The 25,946-nt window shown below is 43.5% G+C and overlaps 1 protein-coding gene across 1 annotated transcript; it reads left to right on the forward strand.

The window, feature by feature from the left end:
- Positions 1 to 2,551: 2,551 nt before the first annotated feature.
- On the forward strand, positions 2,552 to 8,046 carry NEFM (neurofilament medium chain). The gene is made up of 3 exons (XM_006055160.3): positions 2,552 to 3,982; positions 4,699 to 4,823; positions 6,045 to 8,046. The coding sequence occupies exons 1-3, from the start codon at positions 2,903 to 2,905 to the stop codon at positions 7,552 to 7,554; spliced, it is 2,715 nt and encodes a 904-aa protein (XP_006055222.1). The 5' UTR covers positions 2,552 to 2,902; the 3' UTR covers positions 7,555 to 8,046.
- The last annotated feature ends 17,900 nt before the right edge of the window (positions 8,047 to 25,946 follow it).

Raw genomic sequence — 25,946 nt, forward strand, 5'->3', positions numbered from 1 at the left:
TTTCAGATTCTTTCCCCTTATAGGTTATTAGAAAATACTGAGTATAGTTTCCTGTGCTCAGAACAGTATAGTTTCCAGCAGGTCCTGAGAACAATTATTTTTTAAGTCATGGAAACTTTTTCCTTGATAAGGTGACTGTTATAATTCTCTGCATTATCTCATGACCAGACTGAGCAATACTTTCTGTGACACTGAAGTTACAATTTTAAGCTGCAGACACTAACTGGACTTAGCCTGAGTAGTTAGCCTTATTTCATTTGTATATAAGGCTTTCTTCCTTCTGTCATCAGTTAAAAGCTGAACAGTTTCTGAGCCAGCTTAGATACAAGGTAAAGCAGGCTAATTGTGAAGTTAGACTTGTGTTCCTTTGTAAATTTCTCTCTGCAGAGTCATCTCATTTTCAAAATCCTGAAAGAAAACTAACAGCAGCCGCCTGCCGGTTAACCATTTGCTCTCACTGCAGAAAGTGCTTTCAGTGCATGTGCGACAGGAAACTAACAAGGGTTTATATGTTTTTTAATAAGAAAGTACTAAGTATCTAAATAAGGCATAATTACTACACAAGTAGTGCTTAGCTGTATCTGATGACATCTCTCCGAGTCCAACCTGGAGATTGGCAGTACTTTACAGGACAGGGAATTCTCTTTCTTTTATTTTTAATTTATCCCTCTGAAGCCAGAAAATCTGCTTGCAATATTCACCAGTCAGTCCCCTCACTCTTCTGTCACCTGTCTCTCCCAACAGCTGGATACACAGGCTCTCTTTGCTTGAACGATAACCTCTCTCTTAGCAAACTAGAACACCCTCTCCTCACAGAACCTGCAGTGCTGCAGTTTCACATTAATATGCCAAAAGAAATTCCCTGAATTAACCCATTCTATTTTAAAATACAAAAAGACCAAGAGATCTTATAAAAGTAAAAACCTCCAGAAACCCAAGATTTTTCTGATTACTTACTGATTGAGAGGACCTCATCACTTAATAAAACAAGGACTAGAGAAAGCATGCTGTGAAACAAAATACACTGAAGTCTGGGGTCTAGACTTTTCACAAGCAAAGGATTTGTTCTTAGCAAGCATTTTGCAGGCAGTCACTTATGCCTGTGGTCCCAGCAAGCATGGTTATTAAACTGGCATTCTACACTTCACTTTGTCTTGCAGTATTTTGAACTTTTTTTACTCTGAATTACCCCCAAAGCACAATGCAAAATAAAGGGACATTTTAACAGTTAGCAGTGCACCAGACAGCAGGAAGTCTGTGTAGGTTTCTTATTTAAGTAAACATGTTTAAAAATATAGATAATCTATTGCAAATCAGTCACTAAAATCTAAATGTAAGAAAAAAAATCTGGTTTTATTCAAAGTTGTGGTGAATCTGTTTGGGAACTTTCCAATTAATTTGAAATTAACTCAGTGCTTTTCAGTCATGGCAGTTACATACAGGGAGTACTGAACAGAAAGATGACAAAGCAATTGCTTCTGTTCAAACTTATCATAAACTATATTTCCCTGGACTTTTCATCTCAACAGATTCACATTCCCCTTTCCAAGAAGTACTTGACCTTCAAATTTCAAGTCCTGTGTGTCTTGATTTCCTGCTTCCATCATACGTTAGAAAACTCAAACTTGGCTACAAGTATATTATCTGTTACCTGATTTTAAAGAATTTTGTTTTCAAATCTGCAGCCTGTTCTGTGCCAACCCTGCATTGCAGAGAGATCTTTGCGTGCGATCCCAGTTTGGCTCCTTCAAACAGAGTCACTACGAACTGGCTTTTAACCGTATTTACTACAGAAAGCAGGGAGAAAACCCCCGCCAACCTAACAAGACTAGGATTGCTGGGCGACAAACCCCCAGGGCGGCTGAAGCTTCCCGCAAGCCGTGCTGGGCGCTGTCCTTGGTGCTGCCGGCGCCATAGCGAACACAAGCGCCTTACCTTCTGCCCCTGCGGAAGTTGCGGACGTTCCCCAAACGTTAAGCAGAATGCAGCGCCTTATCCCACTTTTATAACAAATAAATACCCCAGCCCATCCGCTTTGTCCCCTTCCCGAAGACTTCAGGCTGACCGTTCCTCAAAGTCTTTTTGTTTTTCTCTTCTAGGCCCAACTCGGGGCCTGCGCTCATCTCGGGCTGCTTTAAGACAGGGAGTGGGGGAAGGGGAGGGAGGCAAGGGGCGACGAGGCTGGAGGAGGGGAGGGAGGAAGGGGGAGGGGAGGAGGGAGAAGGTGAGGGGAAAGGCTGGGGGAAAAAAAGGTCCAGGAGGAAGGGGCTCTGAAAGAAGGGAGGAGTGAGTGGAGCTAAAGAAGGCTTAAAGTGGGAGGTCGAAGAGATGCCAAAAACAGGGGGAAGTGATTAAGCACAGAATATGGGTAAAGAAAAAAGTAATAGAGAAAGGGCAAAAGAAGAGTTAAGTGTGAGGATAAGAGTGCAGAAGGGGAAAAAAAAGAAAAAACAAAACAAAACAAGGTGACCAGGGGGTCGTTAGAAAAGCTGCCCGAACGGCGGGAGAGTGACTAAACAAAGAAAGGACTTTGGGTGAATATTCCCACCAGGGTGTAAAATGCAATCTGAAGGTGAAGAGAAATGGAGAGGGGGACTGCTGGGAAAGACAGGTGGTCTGGCACCGAAAGAAGAGCTGGGGGGAGGGGTCGGGCCCAAGGCAGCGAAGTCCAGGGTCCGATGCAGCGTGGGCCCACGTGGAGCGGGCGCTGAATCACTGCTGGGCTCTCTTCAACCCCCATCCTCCCCCTCCTCTCCCGGCCGGGTGCCCGCAGTCCCCGCCTTCTCGGCCGCCGCCTCCACGGGGCGGGGCCCTGGCCCGGGGACCAGCCGCCGCGGCTATAAATGGGCTGCGGCGAGGCCAGCAGAACGCTGTGACAGCCACACACCCCGAGGCCTCCAAGATGAGCTACACGTTGGACTCGCTGGGCAACCCGTCCGCCTACCGGCGGGTGACCGAAACCCGCTCGAGCTTCAGCCGCATCAGCGGCTCCCCGTCCAGCGGCTTCCGTTCGCAGTCGTGGTCCCGCGGCTCGCCCAGCACCGTGTCCTCCTCCTACAAGCGCAGCACGCTGGCCCCGCGCCTCGCCTACAGCTCCGCCATGCTCAGCTCGGCCGAGAGCAGCCTCGACTTCAGCCAGTCCTCGTCTCTGCTTAACGGCGGTTCTGGGCCTGGAGGCGACTACAAGCTGTCCCGCTCCAACGAGAAGGAGCAGCTGCAGGGTCTGAACGACCGCTTCGCGGGCTACATCGAGAAGGTCCACTACCTGGAGCAGCAGAACAAGGAGATCGAGGCGGAGATCCAGGCGCTGCGGCAGAAGCAGGCCTCGCACGCCCAGCTGGGCGACGCGTACGACCAGGAAATCCGCGAGCTACGCGCCACCCTGGAGATGGTGAACCACGAGAAGGCTCAGGTACAGCTGGACTCGGACCACCTGGAAGAGGATATCCACCGGCTCAAAGAGCGCTTCGAGGAGGAGGCACGGCTGCGCGACGACACCGAGGCGGCTATCCGCGCGCTACGCAAAGATATCGAGGAGTCGTCGATGGTCAAGGTGGAGCTGGACAAGAAGGTGCAGTCGCTGCAGGATGAGGTGGCCTTCCTGCGGAGCAATCACGAGGAGGAGGTGGCCGACCTGCTGGCCCAGATCCAAGCGTCACACATCACCGTGGAGCGCAAAGACTACCTGAAGACGGACATCTCGACGGCGCTGAAAGAGATCCGCTCCCAGCTCGAGTGTCACTCCGACCAGAACATGCACCAGGCCGAAGAGTGGTTTAAGAGCCGCTACGCCAAGCTCACCGAGGCGGCCGAGCAGAACAAGGAAGCCATCCGCTCCGCCAAGGAAGAGATCGCCGAGTACCGGCGCCAGCTGCAGTCCAAGAGCATCGAGCTCGAGTCAGTGCGCGGCACCAAGGAGTCCCTGGAGCGGCAGCTCAGCGACATCGAGGAGCGCCACAACCACGACCTTAGCAGCTACCAGGTAGAAACCGCGGCTGCGCGGCCAGCCTGCGCCAGCGCCAGCGCCGCGCGCCCCCGACACTCAGGCCCGCGCCCCGCCGAGCTCTCCGCCGCGCTCCCTAGCGGCTGCTGGCCAGTGCGCGCGCGCGCGCGCGCCGCAGAGCCAAGTTGGAAGCTCAAAGCTTCCTCGCCCTTCGCATCCCCTCCGCCCTCCTCCCCCACACACCATCCCCAGCTCTAAAAGCCTTGGCCTTTTCCAAAACGTGCTTCTTTTCCTCGTAAGTTCTAGTTTTGTACGCTTGCGAGTTTCAAGTAGGAGGTATACATTGGGGTAGTTGATAAAGCAGCAACTTTAGGAGAGGCGTGAAGAAACTCATGTATTCTCAACTTTTCCAGCTGCGACCCGAAGAATTCCCAGAATTGATTTCAGCCCAAAGGGCTCAGATGGGAAGGGCCAGATCAGCCTTGGGGGTTCCCCATGGATGTTTGTTTCCTGCTGAGACGTTCTAGATCCACTGGTCCTAGTGCGTGACATGCCCAGGAAACGTCTAATCGTCTTATTGATTCTGTTTGTGAATTCCTTCGATTTTTATTTTAAGTGGGGACTGGGTCTGGGAGTAGTACCCGAAGTACGCCAAGCTGGAGGGAGTCGAAGGAGGGGAGGAAGCTGGAGGGGGTAGCAAGTGTTTTTCGAAAGAAGTGGCTGGAAGGATGAGTTTGTGGCTTTGTCGGTTTCAGGACACCATCCAGCAGCTGGAAAATGAGCTTCGGGGCACAAAGTGGGAAATGGCTCGTCATCTGCGAGAATACCAGGATCTCCTCAACGTCAAGATGGCTCTGGATATTGAGATCGCCGCGTACAGGTAGGGTGTTCACTGCGGACGTGGCCAAAGTACTAGCCGCACTGCAGAGGCCATGTTGGCAGAACCTTTACCACTTAAGTTAAAGCAAGTAGGTTGCAGGAATCTTAACTCAGTGCCTGGTTTTCTTTCCTAATTAATAAGTAGTTACTCTAAAAAATTGCAACTTTTATGCAGCTTTTAAAAAAAAAGTAAACAGTTAAAATAATGTATTTGAATAAAACGTGTTTTGAAGGAGAGCGCTGATTAATTTCAGTGCTTATGCTTAACCTTTTTTATTTTAGTGAAAAATACTTTACGAATATTTGAAACAAAACAGTTTTCATTTTTTTTTTATATTTTTCTCTAGTGCTTTCAATTTTTCAACTTTATGATGTCAAGGACAAACACCAGGACATTTCATTTATCTCTTTCTTAGTCACAGCTTACTATTGCCATCATCTGGCTTGGAATAAATATAATTGGTAGAATATATATTTTTTATTCAGACTTGTTTCTAGATCTAGATCGATAGACAACCAGAGAAGGAGAAGAGATTTATATATTATATATAAACTGATGTCACCTTGCTGTTGATTAAGTTGATAGGTGAAAATTCTTGGCTGAACAGTTTTATTTTCCCCAATAAAGTCATTCATATTACAAGAATAAATTGCAGTCAACTCAGAGCCATCTAAGTTTTCAGGAAAGGTGAAAAATTATATAAAATAGACACTTTATGATTAAAATTACAGACTAATTTATACAATACATATATATTATCACCTAGCTATGACATATATAGCCTGAATTCTGACGTATTCTAAATAGCTTTGTAAATTTTTTTAATATTATATTTGTCAAAAGACGTTTCGTATACACCTGAAAGTCCAAATGCTCAAGAAGGTTGACTTTAAGGGGCTTTTGCGGAGCCTCTGGGGAGCTTATCAGCATATTCATGTTGCACCAAATGAGGACTGAGGCAGAGCTGAGAGTTAGTAGTTAGGGGTAGGGAGTGGACTGTTGGGTGTGGCTAGTTACTGCACTGGGTGATTGGCTGATTGTCCCTGAAGATCCTTCTCTGTCATTGAATATGACACAGTGGACTAGTGAAATGATAGTAAGTATTACCTCATGTGATTCTATTTATTCAAAGGTATCCACCACCTTACACATACTGTAATGAAGGTCACAAGGCCCAATGAGATTTTAATTACCTTTTGTCTTCTTTGACTCTCTCCTTAGGAAACTCCTGGAGGGTGAAGAGACCAGATTTAGCACATTCGCAGGAAGCATCACTGGGCCGCTGTATACACACCGACAGCCCTCCATCGCCATATCCAGTAAGATTCAGAAAACCAAGGTAGAGGCTCCCAAGCTAAAGGTCCAACACAAATTTGTTGAGGAGATCATAGAGGAAACCAAGGTGGAAGATGAGAAATCAGAAATGGAAGAAGCCCTGACGGCCATTACCAAGGAATTGGCCGTTTCCATGAAAGAGGAGGTCAAGGAAGAGGAGGCTGAAGAAAAGGAGGAGAAAGAAGAAGCTGAAGAAGAAGTTGTCGCTGCCAAAAAGTCTCCAGTGAAAGCTACTGCACCTGAACTTAAAGAAGAGGAAGGAGAAAAGGAGGAGGAAGAGGGCCAAGAGGAAGAGGAAGAGGAAGAGGAGGCTGCTAAGTCAGACCAAGCCGAGGAAGGAGGATCTGAGAAGGAAGCTTCTAGTGAAAAAGAGGAAGGTGAGCAAGAAGAGGAAGGAGAAACAGAGGCTGAGGGGGAAGGAGAGGAAGCCGCCGCCGAAGCTAAGGAGGAAAAGAAAATGGAGGAAAAGGCTGAAGAAGTGGCTCCAAAGGAGGAGCTGGTGGCAGAAGCCAAGGTGGAGAAGCCAGAGAAAGCCAAGTCCCCAGTGACCAAGTCCCCGACAACAAAGTCCCCTACGGCAAAGTCCCCAGAGGCAAAGTCCCCAACAGCAAAATCCCCGACGGCCAAGTCCCCAGTGGCAAAGTCCCCGACGGCAAAGTCCCCATCGGCAAAGTCCCCAACAGCAAAGTCCCCAGCGGCAAAATCACCCGTGGAGGAAGTGAAACCCAAAGCAGAAGCTGGAGCTGAGAAAGGAGAACAGAAGGAGAAGGTGGAGGAAGAAAAGAAAGAAGCAAAGGAATCTCCCAAGGAAGAGAAGGCAGAGAAAAAGGAGGAAAAGGCAAAGGATGTGCCAGAGAAGAAGAAGGCTGAATCCCCAGTGAAGGCTGAGTCCCCAGTGAAGGAGGAGGTGCCCGCCAAGCCAGTAAAGGTGAGCCCCGAGAAGGAAGCCAAAGAGGAGGAGAAGCCCCAGGAGAAAGAGAAGGAGAAAGTGGAAGAGGTGGGAGGGAAGGAGGAGGGAGGTTTGAAGGAATTCAGGAAGGAAGACATAGCCATCAATGGGGAGGTGGAAGGGAAGGAGGAAGAACAGGAAACTAAGGAGAAAGGCAGTGGGGGAGAAGAGGAGAAAGGAGTCGTCACCAACGGGCTAGACGTGAGCCCAGCAGATGAAAAGAAGGGCGGTGATAAAAGTGAGGAGAAAGTGGTGGTAACCAAAATGGTAGAAAAAATCACCAGTGAGGGGGGAGATGGTGCTACCAAGTATATCACCAAATCTGTAACCGTCACTCAAAAGGTCGAAGAGCATGAAGAGACCTTTGAGGAGAAACTAGTGTCTACTAAAAAGGTAGAGAAAGTCACTTCACACGCCATAGTAAAGGAAGTCACCCAGAGTGACTAATATTTGAGTCCATCGCAAAAGGTTAAGCCATATGACAATTTCAAAAATGCATGTGATTGACAGCTTCAAAACAGAACGGGTTCTCCCATGGGGGCTCCAGACATTGTATTTTACTTTGTGCAATATGAAGGACCTGCATGCAAGCTCAGGGTGCTCCCCACCCCCAGTCTTTGGGTGATTCAAATGCATGATAACTGTCTGTACCTGGGGAATTGGCCAATTTCCTAAGCTGTTGGAAGGGGGGCACTCGGGGAATGTCTTGAGATGTATTATGCAAAGAACCAACTGAGCCAAAAATAATAAATGAAACACAGAACTCTCTTAGCCTTAAGAAAGCTATATATGAATAATTATGTTTACCTCACTGGTGCATTTAAAAAGGACTTTTGTTCATGGGAGAACCTCGTTGACATGCACAGTTTGCAACTTTTAGTTGATTGATGTTAAACGTCACAGCAGTACTTGCTCAATAAAGGTCATATTGGAAACATAGTCAATTGTTTCGGGTTGTGTCATTTTGAAGTGAATTCTCCACTGCCTGACCCTTCTTTCCCTAGAACAGAATATTTGGGGGGCTTATGAACAACTTGCATTTCTTATCACTATTTCCCTGAGAGTGGTTACTGGAAAAACTGCTGAAAAAAGCATCTGTAAAAAGGTAAAAATAGGGGCATGGAAGTCTTCCATCTTCAGGTGTTCTGATGGAACTCAGAAAACCTCAAGGTAGGAGGGGCAAGAAAAGAGTCTTAACTTGCTCCTTGGAGTTGGGGCAAAAGGACTTCACTGCATTTATATAAATGTGTTCAGAAGAAGCAGGACTGGAACCTCTAACAGTCTTAAGAGGAAACACCCAGCCTCAAATGCATGATTCTGGTACACACACATGCTTATCTGCAGCACTGATTCTTAATTTGGTCAATAGAGGTTTATGCTTTCACTGTTTTCCTAATTGGGGAAAATAATGCCCCAAATAAAATATTCCTCCTAGAAAAAGTAAAACAGGATTCTCTGATAGGAGCAGTAAATGTTTTTAGTTTGGAGGGGGAGGTTGTTTTAAGTCCTGGGAAAAAAATAAAAATTAAATTAAAAAAAATTTAAAGGTCTGATCTGACCATGGAAATAATACCACACCTTTTTCAAAATATATCTGTTATAAACCTTTAAAACCACTAAACATATATTTGTTCCAAGTCTGTCTTTCTTTTCTTATCAATAAGGATCATCCCAATAATACAATCCAGGATGATCTCCTTAATAGCTTTCCAAGATATCTCAGTTTTAATCCCAGAATACATCCAGGAAGTTTGTTGTTAATGTCAATCATTGTAATGATGTCTTCCAATCATCAGTCCTTTACCAGTCCTCACAATGCTTGCTATTTCTGCATATCATTTGAACCATTACTTAGTTACATATTTTTTCTTTAAAACCACCATGTTTTATGTTAATACAATCTTTTTTCTAAAGCAATAACATCCAAAGTGAAAAAGAATTTTTCAGTGTAATCAAAAAAACTTACTCTAGTTATGTAGAATTTTACACATTGAAAAGAGTATACTGGAAAAATACAGCATAAATTCTAGGATGGAGGGATCAGTCAAAGAGGCATTTGGTGGAAAGGACAGTTCTAGGAATGGAGATAGCAGAAATCATCAGGCAGTCACATGGCTAATGGAACTTGAGACTTTGTCACTTCTTTGGAAAGTCAGAAAAAGAGCATGCATTTGACCAGCAGAGGAAGAAGCACTTTGACTGACAGCCCCATTAAGATTGATAGCAGTATTTCCCCAGAGAAAAGTCTGGGAGCTGCTGCCTGAAGTAGGAATAGGGCCTTCCCTGGTGGTTCAGATGGTAAGGAATCCATCGGCAATGTGGGAGGCCCAGGTTCGATCCCTGGGTCGGGAAGATCCCCTGGAGAAGGGAATGGCTACCCACTCCAGTATCCTTGCCTGGAGAAGTCCATGGACAGAGGAGCCTGGTGGACTACAGTCCATGGGATCGCAAAGAGTCAGACACAACTGAGCAAAGTATATATAGAGAGAGAGAATAGGCTGGGCTTCCCAGGTGGCATTAGTGGTTAAGAACCCACCTGCCAGTGCAGGAGATGTAAGATACTTGGGTTTGATTCCTGGGTTGGTAAGAACCCCTGGAGGAGGGCGCAGCAACCCACTCCAGTATTCTTGCCTGAAGAATTCCATGGACAGAGGAGCCTGGTAGGCTACAGTCCATAGGGTCACAAAGAGTCCGACACAACTGAAGCAACATAGCATTCTCTATAAAAGAGGCTACTTGAATTTTAAAATACATTGGAAAAGACTCTGATGCTGGGAGGGATTGGGGGCAGGAGGAGAAGAGGACGACAGAGGATGAGATGGCTGGATGGCATCACTGACTCAATGGATGTGAGTCTGAGTGAACTCCGGGAGTTGGTGATGGATAGGGAGGCATGACGTGCTGCGATTCATGGGGTCGCAAAGAGTCGGACACGACTGAGCAACTGAACTGACTGACTGACTGACTAAATATATAGCCACTGCTATAAAAATCTTCATCTGTCTACACCTAAAACTCTCATAACAGTGCTACCTCGTGAGTTTAGAAACCCCTTTGTGTAGCATATGCTGTCTAAAAATGATAGGATCAATCAACAAACACCCGACCACCCACCCAAAGGTCAGCACTAGACACACTCCTTCAGCTCATAATTTTATTTTTAATCATCTCATTTTCTTTCCTGAGAAGGAAAGAATTTAATAATATTTCTAAATATTCCAAAAGACAGACCATTGTTTTGCCCTCTTTAAAAATAACAGAACAACATACCCTTGATAAGCCAAGAAGACATTTCTAAATATCAAATTGCTCAGTTGATTCCTAAATTTAATGAATATTTTACTGTGGACTATGGCTCAGGTAAGGGGCTTCCCTGGTGGTTCAAGGGTAAAGAAATCAATGCAGGAGACATAAGAGATGTAGATTCGATCCCTGGATCAGAAAGATCCCCTGAAGTAGGAAATGGCAACCTACTCCAGTGTTGTTGCCTGGAAAATTCCATGGACAGAGGAGCCTGGTGGACTACAGTCCATGGGGTCGCAAAGAGTCAGACATGATTGAGCACACACACCCATGACTTGGGTATACAATGATCTTACCTTGAAGAATTCACTAATTCTGTTGTCAATGTCAATTATTGCACGGCTATTTAAAGAGAAAGCAATTTGAAATTCATGTTTCCAATTATGTTCAGTGACAGGGAGAGGCTCTATTCAAAACTAGGCACAAACTTCCAATTTATTAGGAAATTAGGATGACTTTTCTCTGCCTATAGTCAGTCCCTGGCTGCAGAGGCATCAAGCCACTGATAATAGGATTTCTACTTTTCCAGTAAATTACCTTAGACATACTGTTTTGTTTTAAGGCTTGTAAGAAGTCCTAAAGCTGATTAGCTCTCAATCTTCAAGCATAAGGAAACTGAAGCACAGATTTTCTTTTTAAGCTTTCTTTAGGTTACACAGCTAAAAGAGAAAACCCACATCGTCCAGCTCCAGAGCATATATTTTTTCTTTATTTTTGGTGGATAATTGCTTTACAACATTGTGTCAGTTTCTGCCATAGCACAACAGTGAATCAGCTGTAAGTGTGTGTGTATATATAGCCTCCCTCTTAAAAAAATATTTTTTTTTGACCACACTGTGTAGCATATAGGATCTTAGTTTCCTGACTAGGAATCCAATCCGTGCCTCTTGCAGTGGAAGCACAGAGTCTTAACCACAGGATCACCAGGGAAGTTCACATATCCTCCTTCTTAAGCCTTCCTCCCACCCACCCTCATCCCACGCCTCTAGGACATCACAGGGCACTGAGCTGAGCTCTGTGTGCTATACAGCAGCTTCTAAATAGCCATCTGTTTTACACATGGTAGTATATATACATCAGTGCTATTTTCTTAATTTCTACCCTATCCTTCCCCCACTGTGTCCACAATCCCATTCTCTATGTCCAGAGCACATATTCTTAACCCCCTGTACTATTACATTGCCCCTCAAACCCATCCATCATGGCCATCTCAGTTTATGAGGATTTACTGCATCCTCTTTCTTTCCAGCTTGAAAGAAAGAAAATAGATCTATGCCATGCATCTTTCATTTAATATGCTTACAAATCTCTTCACATTAAATAAAAATGATGCAACGGCACTCTTTGCGTCATAAGAAGAATAAAACATCCAGATACAACATAAGTGGTGATTCTTTCTACCACAACAGCTTGCAGTGTACAAAAATGTGGCAGCCACTTTCTCCTGGTAACTTTAATAGTCAATGGAAAAGGAAAGTGTTATTTCTAGCACCGCCTTCTATTGCCAGTCAGTGCAGAGACAGTATTAAAACACTAGGATATTCATTTCCACAACAGATAGGTTGGTCGATCCAGTTTGGAGCAAGTTATTTTTTCTTAGTGGTTTATGTAATTGGCCCAAAAGAAAAGAGGAGCTATTTTTAAGTGAATTATTTTATCCAATCAACACAAAACTCATCTACTTCCAGGGCTCCTCTGCCCTTAGAAGTGTAGAGCTTTTGCAAAGACACTGAGTCAATAGACAGTAAAATTGTGTGTTGTGGGTCCACTATATTATTAATGCATAATATATACTAATTTATTAATATATAGTATAGATATTATATAATATATAATATAGATATATGTAATATATAGATATATAATATGTGTATATATATAATATATAGATAGATAGATAAATAATATGTTTGTGAAGTTTGTGTTCCTTTGGATGTGGGGCCAGTATAAGATGATAAGATCATGAGAGTGGGGCCCTCATGAACGGGATTAGTGTCCTTGTTAGAGACCCCAGAGAGTTCCCTTGCTCCTTCCACCACATGAGAGCATTGAAAAGACAGTCATCTATGAACCAGGATATGGGTTTTCACCAGGTACAGAATCAGGAGCCTTGGACTTTCCAGCCTCCAGAGCTGTGAGAAATAAATTTCTGTTGTTTGTAAGCCACTCAGTCCTTGAAATTTTGTTAAAGCAGACCAAACTAAGACAGCTTCCACTTTCCTATCTGTAATATACGGGCACTAACATACTCTTCAAAGGGTTGCTGAGGGACTTCCCTGGTGGTCAGGTGGCTAAGACTCCATACTCCCAATGCGGGGGGTCCAGGTTCCATCTCTTGTTGGGGAACTAGATCCTACATACAGCAACTAAGAGTTTGCATGTCACAAATGAAGATCTGGCCTACCACAACTAAGATTTGACACAGCCAGATAAATAAATAAATTTTTTTTTTAATAAATGGCTCCTCAGGTCATTAAATAAGATAATATCTGTAGAAAGTGCCTAGCATTGTAATAAGTACATAGTAGCTTGTCAAAATCATTTGTTGAATGAATTGAATTCAAAATTGAATCAAAGCTATAGGTATAGAATTTACTTGATTTGAAGATATTAAATAGAACATTAGTTTCCTTACATATTATTTCAATACAGACTGCATTGCAATGAGTTAACAAAAATAAGCACACAATATGGATATGTACTCATATGCACATATATTCCTTCTTCAGTGTATTCTGATAATACATTGTATAATATATTTACTGTTCATATAGAGAACTGGGGTGGAAAATAATTGCATTTTGCGCTGCAATAAACTATAGAAATTACTTAGACAACCAATAATCCACCTACATAATCATGGGGCTTAAATTTTTCTTGATGCAAATTATTTAAAACAGTATTGAGAGTAGGAGAAACAGTTTTGCACTAGGCCTATGAAGGCAACTTTAAATCCCCATATCCATGTTGGTTGTGCTCAGCAGCATACTGCAAGGTTCTCAGAGTTCTCTTCAATTTCTTATTTGAGATCACTTGAAAACCATCACATCATATTTCAAATAAATTACTAGTTTTAGGTAATACTCCTTAAGTCATTTCTGTAAGTCAAGTTAACATTTTTAGGAGGGAGCATAGTTTTAAAAATTAACAGGTGACTTGGTCAAAAACCCTTTTTAAAAATAATACTTAAGGGGAAGGTGATCATTCTAAAGACCATTGGAATTTAGACCACTGACATAGGCCCTTAGGCCTATAGCTTTGTTTTGGGGGGCAGGTGTTGTAGGGAGATGAGTAAGTACCAAATGAAATTATTTCCATACATCTAGTTAGTTTTGTCGGAGAAGGCAATGGCACCCCACTCCAGTACTTTTGCCTGGAAAATCCCATGGATGGAGAAGTCTGGAGGGCTGCAGTCCATGGGGTTGCTAAGAGTCGGACACGACTGAGTGACTTCCCTTTCACTTTTCACTTTCATGCATTGGAGAAGGAAATGGCAACCCACTCCAGTGTTCTTGCCTGGAGAATCCCAGGGACGGCAGAGCCGTCTCTGGGGTCGCACAGAGTCGGACATGACTAAAGTGACTTCGCAGCAGCAGCAGTTAGTTTTGTACAGTTCTGGTAAAGTGTACCTTGAATATAACTTGTTAGAAATTTGGAGAAATTTGGACATGTCACTTCCACATCCCACCCGCTATAATCTGTTACTATCCTAGCTTGAGACTGAATTTCCTTTGCTGGGCATTATTGCCCAGCTTAATAATTACCATGTTGCTGTGAAAGCAGTTAACCATGTCCACCCACTGAGCTCATTCCCTTGGCCATTATAACTAGAAGCAAATTGTGTGTCCATGACATTTGGAGAGCTGATGCCCATTTTTTATTCATCAGCCACCCATGGAACAGCCACCAGTATTTCTAAAGTGATCACTTTCTCATTAGCAATTAGCAAGTGCTTTGGCTCATATTCTTGGTGAGAAATTTGCTTACAGTTCTCAGGAAGACATGTGGATCTCAACATCCTCATTAAGAGATGCAACATATAAGATACAGGGAGGAAAAGTGAAAGCTCCCAAAGTATCTACCTTCTCCACCAATTTCGTAGAAAGAAGTAAACTCTTAATGGAAAAAGGAGAAAAGAAAGAAGTCGCTCAGTCGTGTCCGACCCTTTGCGACCCCGTGGACTGTAGCCCACCAGGCTCCTCCATCCATGGGATTCTCCAGGCAAGAATACTGGAGTGGGTTGCCATTTCCTTCTCCAGAGGATCTTCCTGACCCAGGGATCAAACCCAGGTCTCCCGCATTGCAGGCAGACACTTTAACCTCTGAGCCACCAGGGAAGCCCTAGGAAAAAGGAGAAAGACTTGACAAAGAATGAGAAAAGTAAATAACATTAAAAATGTGTCCCTTGCCCACATTAACATTCAAAATACTATGTGCTCTCAGAAAAAGAAAAATACATAATTCACCACCAAGCTAACATGCCATGCAGTTCCAGACTTAACATGTCATTGAGGGATAGATTTCATAAAGTGGAAAGGAATACATCCCAGAGGTAGTGTGCATACAATACCCCCTGCCCCTTTTGCTGCCACTTTATTTTTTTTTAATATTTATTTATTCAATTGGCTGCACCAAATCTAGTTCCCTGATTAGGGATCGAACCCCAGCCCCCTGCATTGAGAGCGCAGAGTCTTAGCCACCGGACCACCAGAGAAGTCCCTGCCATCACTTTCAGATAGAGCAAGACCACGAACTGATGTATTCCCTCTCCAAACATCCCCCACCTCAAACCTCCACTTGTAACTATAAAAGCGGTATCCGAAAGGTCATATGGAAGCCTCTGAAAACTTGAAACTTTTTTCCCATTTCCATCTGTCTTGGTGACACTGGCCACACAAAGCCTTTGTTATTGTTAGTTGAGCTAACTCATGTCCGACTCTTTTGTGACCCCCCAAGAACTGTAGCTGACCAGGCTCATCTGTTGGTGGGATTTCCTAGGCAAGAATACTGGAATGGATTGCCATTTCCTTCTCCAGTGGATCTTCTCAACCCTTAGGATCAAATCTGTGTCTCCTGCATTGCAGGCAGATTCTTTACCTCTGAGTCACCAGGGAAGCCCACACAGAGCCTTGGCTTCATATTATTTACTTGCCCTTCCCACCCAATCTCTACAGACAACCAAAACAATCTAGGAAGCACAACAGCTATTAAGAGCACAGATTTTGGTGTCTTTTCAGACCTTGGCTGGAATCTCAGTTCTGAACTTCTGAGTGAGTCAGGGGCCAGAAGAGGGAAACAAAAGCACAAAAACATCATAGGGGTTTCAAACAGGAAGCAGGAATTAAATGCAGGAAAATGGCGTCCCAGAAGTAAAGAAAAGGAGCAAATGTGATATATTTGTCAGCTTGTTTATTAGATATAACAACATAGCATAGGCTGGGTGGCTTGAAAAACCAAAACTTATTTTCTCACAGTTCTAGAGGCTAGAAATCCAAGATCAGGATGCCAACATCGTCATGTTCTGATGAGATCTCCCTTCCTGGTTACCTTACAGATAGTCACTTTCTCCCTTACAGGCAGGGGAGAGACAGCCTTTTCCTGTCTCTTCTCTCTTTTTTGATTGGAATATAATTCTTTACAATTATGTTAGTCTCTGCTGTACAATGAAGTGAATCAGCTATATGTATACATATATCCTCTCCCTCTTGGATTCCCTCCCACCCCTCCATCTCACCCATCTAGGTCCCCACAGAGCATTGAACTGAGCTCCCTGTGCTACACAGCACCTTCCCATGAGCTATCTATTTTATACATGGTAGTGTATATACGTCAATTCTACTCTCCCAATTCATCCCACCCTCCCCTTTCCGCCCAGTGTCTAAATGTCCGTTCTCCACGTCTGTGTGTCTTCTTTAAGGACTCTAATTCAACCAGATCAGGGTCCCACTCTTACGGCCTCGAGGGGGAAATGGCAACCCACTCCAGTACTCTTGCCTGGGAAATCCCATGGATGGAGGAGCCTTGCAGGCTACAGTCAGTGAGGTCTCAAAGAGTCCTGAGCACTGAGCAACTGAGCACACATTGAGCTAGCAACTGAGCACACACTCATTTATGGCTCATTTAAACTTAATTACTTCCCTAAAGACCCTATCACTGAATACAAGGGGTTAAGGCTTCAGCATGTGAATCTGGAAGGGACACAATTCAGTCTACAGCAGGAGATACAAAGCAATGGAAAGAAACCCCATTAATCACCTCTGAAATTGGAGTGACACCCAGAAGTAAATGTTGTTACCAGAGCCCAGGAGCCAAGGCCAACAGCTGGAGATAGAACCACAGCAGCAGAGGCAGCCTAGTGAGAACTGAGACCCTGGAGGGAGGAACAGTCCAGAAGACAGAATCCAGAAGGAGATGCAGCTGCCTGAAGCAGGGTCATGATGGCAGGAAGACATTCTCTGGTTCTCCCCTGGGGGTACCCCCTCCACCCTTTCCACTCTTTCACTAGTACCTCTAGCAACTCCAACTGGCCAGTGTTACCAGGAATCCTCATCAGGGGAGCCTGGGACATGTAGTTTCCTGCCTTGCAGGACAGAGGGGCACAGGTGAGACACTGAGCTGAGAACACACTGACAGAGGAATGGTACACTCACTGTGTAACCTTGGGCAATTTGCTTTTCTGAACAGCAGTTTTTGCATCTGTAAAATGGGACCAATAAAAGAGCTATTTTAAGAATTTTGTAACGTATTTGTTGTTATGGTGATGGTTGTCGCTCAGTCGTGTCTGACTCTTTGCAACCCCATGGACTGTAGCTCACCAGGCTCCTCTGTCCATGAAGTACTCCAGGTAAGAATACTGGAGTGGGTAGCCATGTCCCTTGTCCAGGGAATCTTCCCATCCCAGGGTTAGAACCCAGGTCTCCTGCACTGCAGGCAGATTCTTTACTATCTGAGCCAACAGGGAAGCCTGTGAAGCATTTAGGACAGTATAAATTTTCTATGATAAGAGCTCAAAAAATGCTACTTATTGGTAGTCAGGGCATGTTTAACTCTTGTGTTAACAGTGACTTTAATGTAAAAAAATACGAAACAGATATTTTGATATTGATTAATTAGTTGATGCTATTCTGGAAGCATTGTTAAAGTTCTTTAAAATGATCATAGTGTGGTTATCTTTTTAGAAGAGTCTTTTGAATTTTAGAGTTACATACTGAAATACAGATAAATGATATGATATTCGGGGATTTGCTAACTATTATCTAATGGGCATGGAGAGTAGGAATGTTGTATAGCTAAAAGAAATTTGACTAATAAGCTGATCATTGTTGAAGTGGAGTCATAACAGACTTTTATATATGTTTACATTTTTCTGGGCTAAAATTTTTGTAAAAAAAAAAAAAAAAAACATAAAATACAGAAAAAATGACTCTGCCTAATCAGGAAACTATGGTCAGCAGAAGAGGATCAATAAACCAGGAAGATCCAAAAGTTGGATTTGTAAAATGGAACTTTTAAAAAGGTGAGAACACCTGCAGTGTCCTTCCCAGCTTCCCTTCTGCTTTTCTACTTCTTTTCTCCTTCTTATACACATCCATTGGAGGACCCTGCCTTCTTCTTCCCCTCTTAGCCAAAGGCTCCACAATTGTGAACATGTATGCCTTTGTGTGGCCATCAAGGTCATTCATTATTGGATCAATCGATCATTCATCTATTCAGATTTTTCCCCACTTCCCATCTTAGACAAAGGGAATGCTTAGGCCTGCAATGTAAATACTCTTCTTTATGAAATGGTTCAAAATATTCAGGAATGTGGGTCTTAGCAGATGTCCTTTGGTGATAAAGGATGAATAATGGGCAATAGAGCCACTCAGCATATGCCCCACCATCACGCACTGCTTGTCAAGGGGAAAGTTGTATCATTCTGCTAAGGTGATATCTTTCCCTACCAGGAGGAGCAATGCAGCAAAGATGGCAAATGGAATGGATCTCACCTACTCTGTGTGTCTCTCTCTGGAACAACAGCACATCTCAGACCAAAAGAGGCCCAAGGCAGAATGCCACCAGTCAAGCAGAGGCCCCCAAAGAAGGCTCCAGCTATTCCCCACATGAATCAAGGTGAGGGCACCTGTTCAGCTTTGGAACCAGAAGAATGGTAAGAACTGGATGAAAGTATAGGAAGTAACCAGGCTTCCTTGGTTGCTCAGTGGTAAAGAATCCTCCTGCCAATGCAGGAGATACAGGTTCAAACGTTGGATCAGGAAAATCCCCTGGAGAAGGAAATGGCAACCCACTCCAGAATTCTTGCCTGGAGAATCCCATGGACAGAGGAGCCTGGCAGGCTACAGTCCATGGGGTCACAAAGAGTCGGACTCAGTGACCAAACAACAGTAAGTAATCAGGACACAGCAGCGTTGTCAAGGAGAGGAGGGCCAGAGATAACAGATGCAAAATTCACAGTTTTACCTACTTGAAATAATGCTCAAGCAGGAATCATTCAAGGACTAATATGCCAGGAAAATGAAAATCTTGCTGAAACCAATAGTGATCACGTGTGCTCAGTCGCTAAGTCACGTCCAGTGCTTTGCAACCCCATGGACTGTAGCCTGTCAGCCTCCTCTCTCCATGGGATTCTCCAGGCAAGAATACTGGAATGTGTTGCCATGCCCTCCTGCAGGGGATCTTCCCAACCAGGGACCAAACCCACATCTCTTGCATCTCCTACATTGGCAGGTGGATTCTTTACCACTGCACCAAAAACAGTAGTGTTTTCTCATTCCAGATCTTCCTATTTCACTTGAGCACATGCAGTGTGGTCACTCGAGAGGGAAATGAGACTTGAGTATTTCTACCCCAAAAAAGACAGACAGTCAAAAGATATTCTGGGCAAGAGCCACATCAAAGATAGTTGTTCACCTGAGTCTCAACAGCAAAGCCAATAATTAAATCATCTGAAACCATACATTTCTCTACAGTTTAGAAAGCAATTGCAGATACATCATCCTGCTTAAACTTCACATGTGTAGAACAGATGTTCTGATTTCTCTTTACAATTTGCACAAAACAGAAGCTCAGAGAAGTGATTTATCTCCATGAGAGGAAAGCCTGCAGGACTCTTTTTTTTAATGAAAAGCTATTTACATTTTCAAATTCAAAATACAACAAATATTCCTTGTAGAATACTCACCCACATGTTGGCCATCTTAGATAACTGCTTATTTCAGTGTATTTCTACCTTTCTTTTATGCACAAATTTGATAAGGCTGTGATCATTCTGAAAATATCATTCAGCAACCCACTACTTCAGTAACAATATGCTATAATGTTCTCACATTTTATTTCAAATTCATCATCATGACAAGGTATTGCATGAACCCCTGGCATTTATCACATCCCCCTCCATCCTCCTGCACATAACTCCCTGTGTTTATGGCCACTGTAACCCTTTCATTCCAGTTGATTCAATAGTCTCAAAATCATGACACAAAAGCCCACAAATATTCAAGTTATGAAAATAAACATGTTCGGTTGACAATAACAATCTTTATTATGACAAATATTGTTATCCTCGACCCTTTCTTGAAACCTGGGCAACCAATGCTTATCAACAGATGTTTACTGAGCATCCAGTTTATGCAGAAGATATATCAGCTCTAGGAGTGAATGAGTTGATATTCTATTCATCCCACGTAACAGTGAGTCACTGTAAGCAATCTGAGGCGACATTGTTTTTGGTTTAAAAATTGACATTAGGCAAAATAACTATCAGTGGCAAAGATCACAATGTAGGCGAGATGGGCTCGAGAAAAAAAATTCAAAATAGAAAGCAATCCGAGAGACCAAGGGAGAAATCAGGAGAGGCAAGAATCTTCCTAGAACTAAAGAAGAAATCCTGAAGGGAAGAAACTGACGATATATAGGGTTGGCCAAAAAGTTCATTCATAAGACATTATGGAAATCTCTTAACTTTTTGTCCAAATAGTCTGGTGAGAAAAGCATGATCTAACTAAAGTCAATAGGTATGTTCATCACTCGGATGGCCTTGGGCAGGTCCCCTACAGCTTCTCAGTATCCTAAGGCTGGAAGGGGCATTAGTATCATATATCATGTTTGTTATGAATTTATTAAGTATCAGGAACCAGGGTAACTGCTTTACATAGATTATATTAGTCATAACCACCATATATGGTTATAATGTATAACATTATAATGTATACATGGTTATACACCATGTATAAAATGTGTTATGATTTTGAGACTATTGAATCAACTGGAAAGGGTTATAGTGGCCATAAACATGAGGAGTTGTGTGCAGAAGGATGGAGAGGGATGTGATAAATGCCAGGGGTTCATGCAATACATGAATCCCTCCTAATCCTAAGGGATTGCGGTTAGGAAAGTTAAATAAATTATCCAAAGTCACAGAACCAGTAGGTATCAGGGAAAAGACTCAACCCAGTTCTCTCTGACACACGCTCTCTACTCTACACTATGTTGTTTTCCTTGAAGGACATCAAATCTGGTCAAACTCCTGTGACCTTTCAGTCCATTTATATCAAACTGCCAATATGGGAAATTTCTTCGAGGATGGGATCTCCTGGCTACTTAGGCAGCCCATTCCATCTTGGAATATCTCTGAACTCGTTAACTCACATTCATTCATTCAACAAGTATTTGTAAGTACAAATACTTTATGGGACAGGTGTAGTGCCGGGCTACCCCCAGGCAATATAGGAGTGACCAGATTAAGTCCCTGCCTTCATGGAGTTTATACTCCTGTAAGAAGAAGGGAAAATAAATAAATAAATAAAGGTTTGAAGTGAAGTGAAGTCACTCAGTCGTGTCCGACTCTTTGTGACCCCATGGACAGTAGCCTACCAGGCTCCTCCGTCCATAGAATTTTCCAGGCAAGAATACTGGAATGGGTTGCCATTTCCCTTCTCCAGGGGATCTTCCCGACCCAGGGATCGAACCTGGGTCTTCCGCGTTGCAGGCAGACACTTTACCATCTGAGTTACCAGAGAATCCCTAAATAAAGGTTTAGAGGGTGATAATTGCTTTGGGAAAAAAATAGAGTAAGGAGGTTTAGGAGAGGGGAGAAACAGTTTGTTATTTCATATAGGGAAGTTAAGGAAGGTCTCTCTAATAAAGATATGAGACATTTATGACATAATATGCACATATCTATGAGAGATTCACAGAGATAGATATATATATATATATACATGAGAGAATCCATTCCAGGCAGAAAAAGAACAAGTACAAAGGCTCTAGGTAAAACCTTATTCAGCATAGTTGTAGAATAATAAGGAACCATGGTGGTGGAAACAGAAAGGGCAAGGAAGCAGAGGTCAGAGAGATGGGGGACCTGATCAGTAAAGCTCTTGTAGTTACAGTCAGTGTGGAGCTTTAGAAGGTTTTGAGCAAAGAAGTGACACAGGTATATATAGAAAGAATCACTTCAGCTACTATGCTGAGCACAAATAGTCCAAAATAGTCCAAGAGAACAAAAGGGCCAGTTAGGAAGCTATTATACTCCTCTCCTGGCTCAGTGGTCAAGAATCCACCTGCAATGAAGGAGACTGTCTCTGATTCAGAAGATATGAGTTCAGTCCCTGGGTCAGGAAGATCCCCTGGAGAAGGACATAGCAACCCACTCCAGTATTCTTGCCTGGGAAATCCCATGGACAGAGGAGCCTAGCGGGCTACAGACCATGGGGTCACAAGAGTCGGACAGGACTTAGCAACCAAACCACCACCACAGGAGACTATTACAATAATGTAGGCAAAAGAGTTTTGTGCCTAGAATCCAAAGGTAGCATTGGTGATGCAATCCACTGGTCAATTCCATACGATTTGCTGATGGAAATTTGTAAAGAGTAGGACAAAAGAGAAAGCAAAGGTGATGTGAGGGGTGTTTGGCCTCAGAAACAGGAAGAATAGGGTTTCCATCTATTGACATGGGAATGACTGGGAAAGACTTTAGAAAAGGGCAGGAGGGGAGGGAAGAGAAGGGAAAACAAGACATTGACTTTCCCCTGGGAAGTTGACAGCTGCCCATGAGACATTAATAAGCAGATAGGAACTTCCCTGGTGGTTCAATGGTTAAGATGTCACACTTCCAATGCAGGGGATACGGGTTCAATCCTTGTTCTGGGAACTAAGATCCCACATGCTGCTCGGTATGGCCAAAAGGTAAAAATTTTAAAAATAAAAAAAAATAATAACATGCAGATGGCAGCTCAAGGGAAACTAATTGCTATAAACCCCGTGCTCTAATTTTACCTGTAAAATGTGTGGAATACACATCCTCCTAGCTCTCAGTGTTAGGAGAAAAGATGTTGAGTGCTCTCGAAAGTAAAGCACATGATCAAACCAAGACTTGATCCTGATGATAATTTTTTATAATCATAGAAGTTAAAATCTCAACAGTGAAGAATGAAAGGAACACACAGATGGGGAATGTGGCCCCATATGGGTAGTAGGATGAGAACAGAGGAGAAAACAAGCCTGATTGTGGAGATGTAAAATGAATGTATTGGCTTTAATGGAGTGCTGTAGCCTTGGAGATGATGACTCGCTTGGGCAGCTTGCAAGCTCCACGTGATTAGTTAAGTCTTTCAAAGCCATTTTCTCATTCTGATGCTTCACAATCAAGTAATTCCTGGCAAGAAAGATCTGCTTTTATTCCTCAGGAATGATGACTGCTCTAAAAAGAAATGTCTGGCTTTATTCCATGGCCTTTTCATGGGCCTTATTTCATGGTCCACGGCACCTCATGCTTCAGCTTCCTGTCCCACACGTCTCTGGAGAAGGGGACTCTCACAATAGATACAGCTTCAGACTCCATGTTGCTAGAGTGACAGCCATATCTTCCAAGGTGACAGCCCTGGTGGGTATCACCACCTTGCTCTCCACGCTGGAATGCTGGCTCCGCCTCTCAGGGAGGAAGAGCACAGTGTGGCCTCTCTCTGTGTGTGAACTTACACACAGTGTGTAAGTTCCGATTTACTCAAACTAGTTCACTGAATTCAAAACTAGGCAGTTAAATTCAGCTTGTTTATTTCAAAAGCAAATTGTTAAAAAGAAGAACATTTCAAGGGATTCCTCAAACTGCATTTTTTTTTTTTACATAAACAATTCATTGTTGATTTGAAGAGCAAAAGCAGACGAATGAGTGTTCACAACACTTGGAGCTGGCCTGATTTTAGTTTTGGCAGTGGGATTTTTTTTTTTTTTTCTGCTCATGGGATCTTAGTTCCCTGACCAGGGGTTGAACCTGGGCCCTCAGCATCAGCAGTGAGAATTTGGAGTCCTAACCACTGGACCGCCAGGGAATGCCTGGGACTGGCCTGATTTATACACTTACTTTTACTTAAATCAAGGTGACCTCTGATAGAACTGTTTTATGCATCAAAGTGTGTGTAGGTATGTGCCCAATCACATCCAACTATTGTGCAATCCCACGGACTGTAGCCCAATAGGTTCCTCTGTCTATGGGATTTTCCCAGCAAGAAAACTGGAGTGGGTTGCCATTTCCCCCTCCAGGGGATCTTCCCAACCCAGGGATGGAACCTGAGTCTCCTGCATTTCCTGCACTGGCATGCAGATTCTTTAGCACTGCATCACCTAGGAAGCCCAAATAATCAGTAATAAAGCCAAAAATCCCAGAAAGAGAGGAGAAAGAAAGAAAGAAAGAAAAAAAAAAAAAAAAAAAAAAACCCAGAGACAGAAGGGAAAGAAAATTCCATGTTAAAATGGTATCAATCTGTTCATTGTTGTACTAATGCTGCTATAACCAAACAAGACTATTTTTCACTAAGCAACACAGTCTACTAAAATCTGGGCCATCAATAAAGAGCTGAAATAACAATAACATTTTTTCTGAGGAGGCAGCACTCTGTAGGTCAGGGAAAATACACTGCAATCTTAGAATCTAGTTCCAGCTCTGCTAAAACCAATGACATCATGTTTGGCAAGTCAATTTACCCACCCTAAATCTCTGTTTCCTTGTATTTAAAATAAGAAATTATTTCTTAGGTAGCTTCTCACTCTGGAGTTCTATCATCCTATTATATTTTAAGTGCTTAGAGTACTGAAGGGAAAATTGCAAAACACTAGTAAGGGAACCGCCCTCGCAGTCCAGTGGCTGACTTCTCCTTCCAGTGCAGGGGGTACAGGTTTGATCCCTGGTCAGGGAACGAAGATCCCACATGCTCCTCCACCAAAAAAAAAAAAAAAAACTTAAAAAAAAAAAAAGAAGAAGCAATACTGTGACAAATTCAATAAACACTTTAAAAATGATCCACATCAAAAAAAAAGTCTTAAAAAAAAAAAACTAGAAAGACTTGTATCTCAAGCATTGAACTTCAGACACACATACCTGGCCACACCAGCCTCTTCATTCTTATTCCAACCCACTTAGCATTCTCCTACCTCAGATCCCTGGATGGTTGTACCCTTTACCTGTATGACTTTTGTATGACAGTGGTGAAGAATCTGCCTACCAATACAGGAGACACAGGAGATGCAAGTTCAACCCCTGGATTGGTAAATTCCCCTGGAAAAGGAAACGGGAACCCACTCCAGCATTCTTGCCTGAAGAATCCCATGAAAGCATGCATGTTCACAACGTCCCTCTAGGATATGGTGGGGGAGGGGCGTCTATCAGGCCGATGACCTCACTTGTGCTAACCAGATGATTTCTGATGATTTCTGACTGGTTTAATCCTCCATTTCTGGGAGAGACCAAAACTGTAATTGAGTCTCAATTTGATGACATGGGACTGAGCGTAAGTGACTCCATTTGCGGATTACTGTCTTGTTTTTAACAGGAAAATTATTTCTTGTGCATTTTTTTAACATCACCACCTCCATCCTGGGGAGATGACAAAAGAACATACACTGGTAACTTTTATTCAGATTCCCCTCTGAGTTCATATGGCTCTGCCATAGGGGCCTGGGCAGCCTCTACCGTTCAGAGAAGGAAGGCTCCAGAACATCATACAAAAGAGGTGCCCAGCCTTACCTCAACAGGCCTTCAGAGGGAAATGCACACTGGCCCTCATTATTCTACACTGGTCCTTCCGGCCTGAAGTATGGGTTAGTGAGTGGATGTTTAGAAAACCAGGGGATAACCTCTTGCCTCCCTCCAGTATTTGGTGAAGTGAAGTCGCTAAGTCGTATCCGACTCTTTGCAACCCCTTGGACTGTAGCCTACCACGTTCCTCCGTCCATGGAATTTTCCAGGCAAGAGTACTGGAGTGGGTTGCCATTTCTAGTTACATGCAAATGAAGAACATTCATCCTCTTTTTAAGCAGCAGTGTTCTACCTTCTTCAAGGCCTCCCCTGCCACATCCACGAGCATTACGTGGTGGTGGGAGTAGGGGCTGGGATAGGGGGCAGTGAGCGGCAGTCCCCAACGCAACACTTTACTAGAGCTTCTCATTACCTACTCCTGAATCACCTGCTGCTCCTGCTGCTGCTGCTAAGTCGCTTCAGTCACCTGAGTATTTGGTTAAATGCAGCGGTGCTTCCATTG

The sequence above is a fragment of the Bubalus bubalis genome, chromosome 3 (assembly GCF_019923935.1).
Source record: "Bubalus bubalis isolate 160015118507 breed Murrah chromosome 3, NDDB_SH_1, whole genome shotgun sequence".
Lineage (NCBI taxonomy): Eukaryota > Metazoa > Chordata > Mammalia > Artiodactyla > Bovidae > Bubalus > Bubalus bubalis.

Coding starts and splice junctions, on each gene's coding strand:
- NEFM (XM_006055160.3), top strand. CDS start 2,903: ATGAGCTACACGTTGGACTCGCTGGGCAACCCGTCCGCCTACCGGCGG. Junction 3,983..4,698: donor ACGACCTTAGCAGCTACCAG/GTAGAAACCGCG, acceptor TGTCGGTTTCAG/GACACCATCCAGCAGCTGGA. Junction 4,824..6,044: donor ATTGAGATCGCCGCGTACAG/GTAGGGTGTTCA, acceptor CTCTCTCCTTAG/GAAACTCCTGGAGGGTGAAG.